We start from the raw sequence: 8,233 nt of genomic DNA, 5'->3' as shown, positions 1-8,233 counted from the left end.
AAACATTTTGTGGTTGCATTTAGGAACAACCAGAGAGGTAAGTCCAGAGGAGCGGAAAGTTCTGGCTGGTAGACCTTTAATAATTCGGCGAGGTATGTCGGGGCCAGATCATTAATTGTCTTGAACACAAACAGCAGGACCTTATACTCCACCCTAAACCGCACCAGAAGCCAATGAAGTGAGCGGAGGACAGGGGTGATGTGGGAGCATTTGAAGGTGTTGGTGAGAAGACGTGCTGCCGCGTTTTGTACCATTTGGAGCCGATTTAAAAGTGATTGGTTAAGTCCAGTGTAAAGGGCATTACAATAGTCAATCGTCAAGCTGATGAAGGCATGTAAAGCTTTTTCAAGGTCAGCTTTGGAAAAGAATGATTTGACCTTGCTGAGGAGCCTAAGCTGATAAAAGCTTGCCTTCAGAACTGCACTGATCTGCTTATCGAAGTGCATACTTTGGTCAAAAATAACACCCAGGTTACGCACTGTAGGTGCAAACTGAGGTGTAAGAGGACCAAAACTCAGAGAACTGCTGGGTAAGTACAAGCTAAACAGTATGTACTCAGTCTTTTCTTCATTTAGATGAAGGAAGTTCTGGGAAAGCCACTGTTTAATATCCTGAAGGCAACTATGGAGAGGGTCCAATGCAAGAACGATTACTCTGAATCACAGAAAGATAGATCTGGAGGTCGTCAGCATAGAAATGAAATTGAACATTATGATTGGAGATGAGTTAACCAAGTGGCAGCATATAGAGTGAGAACAGAATAGGACCAAGAATAGATCCCTGAGGCACACCAGATGACAGAGGAGCAACCGAGGAAGAATGATCCTCCAGCATTGCTGAAAAAGTTCTGTTAGTGAGGTATGATGAGAACCAATTTAGCACTGCACCCTGCAGACCAACAACATGTTAAAGACGAGAGATGAGGATGGCATGATCCACGGTGTCAAATGCAGCGGTAAGGTCCAGTAACACCAAAACCACAGAGCTTTTACCATTCAAGGCTCCAAGAATGTCATTATGGACCCTCACTAATGCTGATTCAGTGCTATGTCTCGACCTGAAACCGGACTGAAATGTATCACCAATGCCGTCCAGTTGAAGGTGAGACTGAAGCTGGGCGAGAACAAGCTTCTCTATCAACTTAGACAAAAATGACAGGTTAGATATTGGGCGGAAGTTAGATAGTATGGAGGGATCAAGGTTGGGTTTCTTGAGCAGCGGTCTAACAATAGCGTGTTTGAGAGCAGCGGGAACAGTACCCACGCTAAAGCAGCTGTTTATGAATGAGACAAGAATGGGACCTATGATGTCAACAGCCTACTTAAAAATCCTGGCAGGAACAGCGTCTAGAGGGCAGGTGGTGGGCTGCAACTCGTGGACAGCTTTCCTGAGGTCCACCAGAGTAACAGCATCAAAGTTCTCTAGCACACATTGGGCCGCATGAGTAGAAATAGCAACAGCGGGTACTTGTGTAATGGTTTGCCAGACAAAACCTTGTCCGAAAAATGTTGTCTGAATGCATTGCATTTGTTTTCAGAAACGTCATTCAAGGGAGAAAATGAAAAAAAAGATACAGACTCATAATGTGCAGCGCCCCCCAGAGGCTGTAATCCACTGGTACCGCTCGTATTCACTGGTCTGGAGGTGGAGAACAAACCCTTTCCCGGGCTGAGACACGCTAGCTAGCTTCAGGGTTGGTGACCTCCTCACCATGTCTATTTTTTTTTCAAAATGGATTTTTAAGTGTCTGAGAGCAAATCAATTTCTCTTCCTCCTTCGGCATGGGGACGGACTTGACGAGCGATGAGCAGAACAAGTGACTGGAACCAAACGCGTCAAAACAAATGCTCATCTTCCTGAAATATGCTTGTGCTCCTACACAGATTTTTATTAGTGAAACCGTTTGTACACTGATATGCTCGTACTAGAAGCCACTCAAACACTGTGGTTCTACTGTACTGTATTTCTTTCCATTAATATGTAATAAATTATTCCCAATAGTCTATTCTCTTTATTCTATAGTGTTTCTCCTGGTTGTACTGATTCCAGTATTTTATGTAAGGTTATGTTTATGTTATGTTTATGGGGAGTTTCTATCCAATCAGATTGCAGCCCACACATTAGGTGTTGCCTGGGAATAAAATAAGCCTTCATAAAGAACAGTGAGCATCTGTAGCTTCAACTAGAGTTGAAGGAAGCTGTTGCTGTAACCAGTAAGATTTTAAGTCGGTGACACAGAGGCCATCTAACAGGCGTCCGATAACGTCAGCAGTTTCTCATCTTTTGATTGGACGGTCAGAGAACGTCACTAGTCAAAGCTCACAAACTGCATCTGTAGCAAACTGCACAATCTCTATTATATTCAAGTGGATTTAGTAGATGATTTTTCATTCATCTGACAGAGAAGAAGAAATTCATTTACTATATTTACTTAATTTAATTTACTTACCTTAATTTAAAATACACTTATAAAGACAAACTTTTCAAGAATAGTTGGACATCATGAGAAAACAGTTCAACACAGTTGTTAAGCTTTTTCACTTTTTTCACTTTCCTGTAGAATTTACACAAAAACACACAATTTGTCCTCATTTCAAATCCCCAGGAAAACCGTATCTGTATGAGATTCCTGTGAGTGATGCAGTGGATTAGGAGGTGGATTGATTCAGGTAGGACACCACTGAAGTCCCCGGGGTGAAAACCAGTGAATACAGTGGACACTTTATAGTCCAACAGGAAACATTAAAAATTCTCACATCAGCAAGTTTTGTTGAAACTTTTACCAGTTTCTATAAATGAATCACTGACAAACACACAGATTAATGCTCTTAGTTTTATTAATTCAATCAATCAGGATTAAAGGCAACTAACCCACAAACACACAACTACACAATTTTCAGCCAATGAATTTGAAGTGAGAGAGAGAGAGAGAGAGAGAGAGAGAGAGAGAGAGAGAGAGAGAGAGACAGACCACAAGAGATGCATGCAGTAATGAACGCTATACTGATTTGTGATGTAAGTAATGGATTGTGTGTGTGAAGATGATTCTGGAATGTTCTCCATCAGCGGTAGAAGATGAGCACCGCCGCCTCGGTCACCTGCTTACTGGCGCTCCATCCAACTAGTGTGCCGTAACCGTCCCAGTCAAATCCTGTGAAATCTCCACACTGTTTCGGAGACACTTCAGGAAAATGACCACATCCTCCAATACAGCACTACACACACACACACACACACACACACACACACACACACACACACACACACTGTTTCATAACAATCTAGAACTAGGGCTAACATCTTAATGCATCTCCAACTTACTAACCTACAGTTTCTTTAGTAAATAATCCAAATTTAATCTATTGATTAACATGTGTAATGCTGTATTTGTGAATGCAACATTGAAATTGGGACAGAATAAAGATCTCCAAGGGGTATGCAGATGTCTCCTCAAAGAGAAGGCTTTATCTCAGAAGTGCCCTGGTGCAGTTTTAATTGCTGTAGAAACAGAACTGATTTCATTCTCACGTGTTCATTGTGGCAGCCTGTGGGTTTGACTCCTGAGCAGATCGCCAGCGCTGCACCTTCTGTGTTGATGGCTCGGAATGTGATGAATCCGGGTTGAGTTTGTGCTGGAGAGACGTTCAGATGAGTTTAAATCATTTACATACTCAGTGTAGAACAATCTCATTTACTCATTTCATTAGTAATATAAATATTTCATCAGATCACAAAACAGCCCTCACGTCCTCTACCCTCCATCCATGTGGCAGAAGTTTGTGAATGGAGGACTGAACTGAAGGAAGTGAGAGGTGAAGATCGCTCACATGGCCATGATTTGTATTAAAGAGTGTGTGCTCTGCCACAGAGAGTGATGAGAAGATTCAAGGCAGGAGCAGAACTTCTGAGAGGAAAGAGAGAGAAAACCATGCTGTGAACTATCCAAGCAGATGGCTCAAGCATGAGTGGTCTTGGTGACCAGATCTGGTGGGTCAGTCCATCTCTGTGTGGACTTTAGGAAGGTCAACAATGCAGATCTCTAAGACTTCAATGTCTCATAAAGCCTTTTTCACTCTCTTTGGATTACACCAATTTGTCATGCTTCTGTTTGGATTGTTCGGATCTCCAGCAATATTTTAACATCATATGTTGTTGCCTATTTAGATCACAATCCTTTACAGTAACGACTGGCAGCAGCACCTACAGCACTTGTAGATGCTCCTTAAAACCTTGAGGCATTCAGAACTTACAACGAACCCAAAGAAATGGTCAGTTGGGCCGGAGTATCTGGGCTTCGACATTGAGCCAAGTGAAAAAGAAACTGCCAGTGAAGTCGTCTGTACACACTTCCTCTTTCCTGGACCAGAAAGATCACCACATTGAGCTTCACCATTTAATACACACCTTTACACCATACATGAGAAGTGAGATTTACTTTTACTCATTAAATTTTTACACAAATATCTGTACTTTCTACTGCTTAAATTTTCAAAACAGACTCGTTACTTTAGTTTTAATCCATTGATTTGCGCCGATTTCAGCCGAACAACAACTTCTCTGCTTGTGTTCTCTATGTGGATGTTCTGCCTGGACACATTCATTAGGTAACAACATTTTTAATTCCTTTTGTATAAATATATATATATATATATATATATATATTTGCCTGTCAAAATTACAATTCTTTTAAACGGCACTAAATATAAAAGAGGCGAAATTAAAACCTTCGGCAAAAAATACATTTATCCACGACGTCCCTTCTTTACTTAGATATAAAATAAATAAATAAACTCCAGATAAAAATATTTTTAATCAGTAAACTTTTGTTTTATTTCTGCGCCAAGTCTCAAATCAAACACCAAATCCGCCATGTTTTACACAATTTTGTGGGTTCATTTTAAAACTTAAATTACTGACTTTATTGATCGTACAGATAAAAACAATACATCATTCAAATCTGTAAAATGTCTACAATTATATATAAAAGCTTCTTGAAGAGGTGCAGTTTCTCTGGTATCACCTCATTAACTGTCCGTGTGGAAACATAGCCAAAGCTCTTAATGATCTCCACACATTAACAGTGTCTCTGCACTGATACAGCCTTTATATTTAATCACTGTACATATGCTTACATAAATATCACATGCTGTACATATGATACATGTTTATCTGTACTATTTGCACGATTGCTACTTTTTGCACTTCTGGTAAATGCCAAACTGCATTTCATTGCTGTGTACCTGCACTATGCATCCATCCATCCATCCATCCATCCATCCATCTATCTATCTATCTATCTATCTATCTATCTATCTATCTATCTATCTATCTATCTATCTATCTATCTATCTATCTATCTATCTATCTATCTATCTATCTATCATCATCATTAATATGATGTGAGGTCCAGTTAACAGCTAAACCAGGTAGAAGTAATAACTACTTTTTACTGAAGTACATGTCTGAGCCAAAACTTCTTTACTTTCACTTAAGTAAAAAAGTAGAATCAGTACTTCAGCTTTTACCCAAGTATTTTAAACATGAGGATCTGCACTTCTACTTAAGTAAAGGGTGTGTTTACTTTTGCCACATTTGATGATGATAACCATCAGTCTGTCAATTACAAATCATCCTCAAGGTGTTCTTATGAACAGTCAAGGCGAATTTGCCTACAGTGATGTAGATTGGCATCTAATCCGGGTTAGAAGACAGTGGCTGCACTGTAGTAAGCAGTAAGACCAGGAGATAGAACCTATATATATATATGAAATGTAAATAACAACAAAATGCAATGATTTGCGAAGTTAATAAATCCAAAACATATCAAATGTTTAAACTGAGGAAATGTATTCGAATCTGATGGCTGCAACACGTCTCAAAAAAGTTGGAACAGGGCCACGTTTCCCACTGTGTAGCACAACTATTTCTGTCCATATACATCTAGGAAATGAGAGGACCAGTTGCTAAAGTTTGGGAGAGGAATGTTATCCCATACGTGTCTGATAGAGAATTCTATCTGCTCAACAGTTCTGGATGGAAGCAGTTGTTGTTCTAAAACCTGTATAAATCTTTCAGCATTGATGGAACATTTCCAGATGTAAAATTAATAAAGTTTTCCACTTTACTTCAGTAGATTTTAAATGAGCTTTGGCTCAGAGAGGAGGGAGGTGTTTCTGGATCATGTTCACATATGCCTTTTGAGGCGTGTTGCAGCCTTCAAATTCACAGAGGGCCAGGTAGGTCTAGACAGCTTTTTTCCCTTAATAAATAAAAATCATTTAAATACTGCATTTTGTATTTACTCGTGTTATTTTTGTGTAATATTGACATTTGCCACAAAAATGTCTGTATCATCTGAGGCCCCTAAGGGACTTTAAACTACCCTCTCAGGTGCTAAAGACACCTGCACCATTGAGAGCGTCCTGATGGGTAGCATTACTTTCTGGTTCGGGAACAGCACCATGCATCCAAGCAATGAACTCTTTCCTTTGAAATTCTTTTTTACATTCAGGGAAGCGATTCGGCTCCTTAAGCAAACACAAAGAGAACGAGGAGAAGCTTCTTCCCGCAGGCCATTCAGAGTTTAAACCAGATAACACCCAGCCACTAGAACCTGGACTTCACTCTCTGTCTCACTTCTTTCACTGCGCAACTATTATTTACAATTATTCACTATTATTTGCAGTACTTGCACTAGCTTAACTTTAACTCTGGACTGGACGAGCACAGTGTCACGTTATACCTTCTCACTTTTACATTTATAGCAGCACATAGTCACTTTAATGACAATTACAATCATACTGGGTCACTTTAATCTGTACTTCTGTCAATATCTGTCACAGACACATCCCTTCTGTTTAATTCATGTATATGTGTGTGTATATATATAATATAATATATATATTTTTTATTGTTTATTTACTTTTTATATTTTATAGTCAGATTATATTTTATTATACTTTTATACTTTATTTTATTTATTTATATACAGGCTTACATTAAATCCAAAGAAACTAAGGGTGCTGACAGAGAAAGATTGCGAATCCTGATGTCTTTAAAACATCTACCCATTCTCCTGTCTCACCAGCTGCAGTCGAGCCTTCTGCTCCTTTGCTTCCTCCATGTCCTCCTTCTTTTCACTCTGACTATAAACTAGCAGAAGCTGTGATGCCTACAGGCGAATTGAACTTTACACCTCTGCCACCTTGGGTTCTGGCCCAAGAGCAGGGAGGGGGCTATCACCCCTGTGCATATCTCTCTAAACTATGGACAATATCGCTAAAGGCATTTACAGGAAGTGTGGCACACCAAACTTGGTGTCAGCTATTGTTTGGTTCCAATCTCCATGGTGACCTAATTCCTGAACTGTGTTGCAAACACAAATAATCTAAAAGATTATATACTCTTTTATTTCCTCTAGGTCTTTTCTCATAAGGTTCAACAAACTGCAGATGGCATATAAGCAAATTTACTCTGTGAAGGTTCAGTAGCGATTTCTTTGGTACTGACGGCACTGGTTATTGAAGACATCAAGAAATGTAGGGTCTGTAGTGTAGACACAACTGAATCATGTTATCACGGTCATTTCTCTATATCCAGCTAGTTTTACTTTTCTCCCTCCTGAACACAAGTCAGATTGCCATCCTGAATGAGTGAGAAAATGACGTGACTTTTGGATGGCATGATCCTGATCATTTTTATAGCTTCTCTGGTCTGATTAAAGACACAAAGTATGGATGGCTTTCGCTATTATGATCCTGGTATTCTGTCACTTCTGTGGGTCCTGTATTTCTCATCTCTACTTGCGTATTGTTATACTGTGACTGTCATTTCTTCATGATAGATGCTCGTGTATGTAGCAAGAACAGTGTAAGAACAGTAGAAGGACAGTATAAGAACAGTAGAAGAACAGTAGAAGGACAGTACGGCCTTCAACAATGTCTTTGTTCATCATGCCCTGATCACCGAGCTAACAACTTTCAAATCACTAACGCTACAATGTGTTCCAGTTAAATAAAGAGGAATGAAGAATACCATCTCAGGATTTTCCCGGAGCCAACAGACTCTAGTTATATTATAGAAAAATGCATCAGAAAGATGATCACGTCACCCCGTCTTATTCAGTCTACACTGGCTCCCAATTATAAACTGACGAGTAAAGCACAAATTGTTCTCGTGTAACAGTATCTGAGGGAACTTTGGTCTGTTATGATCCACCACACCTACTTTAATT

General features: G+C 39.6%; 1 protein-coding gene across 1 annotated transcript; it reads right to left on the bottom strand.

Moving 5' to 3' along the window:
* Positions 1-2,819: 2,819 nt before the first annotated feature.
* LOC310721434 (intelectin-like) lies at positions 2,820-4,322 on the bottom strand. The gene is made up of 3 exons (XM_083533139.1): positions 3,747-4,322; positions 3,529-3,632; positions 2,820-3,215 (listed from the first exon to the last, which is right to left on the bottom strand). Exons 1-3 carry the CDS (start codon positions 3,760-3,762, stop codon positions 3,063-3,065), a joined length of 273 nt encoding a protein of 90 aa, XP_083389265.1. The 5' UTR covers positions 3,763-4,322; the 3' UTR covers positions 2,820-3,062.
* Positions 4,323-8,233: the final 3,911 nt, after the last annotated feature.

This window comes from Silurus aristotelis, assembly GCF_946808225.1.
Source record: "Silurus aristotelis genome assembly, chromosome: 27".
In the NCBI taxonomy this organism is placed as follows: Eukaryota; Metazoa; Chordata; class Actinopteri; order Siluriformes; family Siluridae; genus Silurus; species Silurus aristotelis.
The sequence above is the reverse complement of the archived record's forward strand: the minus strand, read 5'-3'. Positions and strand labels throughout refer to the sequence as shown.

Bases quoted from the DNA above. Each gene is read 5' to 3' on its own strand.
- LOC310721434 (XM_083533139.1), bottom strand. The intron at 3,216-3,528 runs GTGAGAATGAAA...GTGTGTGTGTAG, and splicing joins CAGGCTGCCACAATGAACAC to TGCTGTATTGGAGGATGTGG.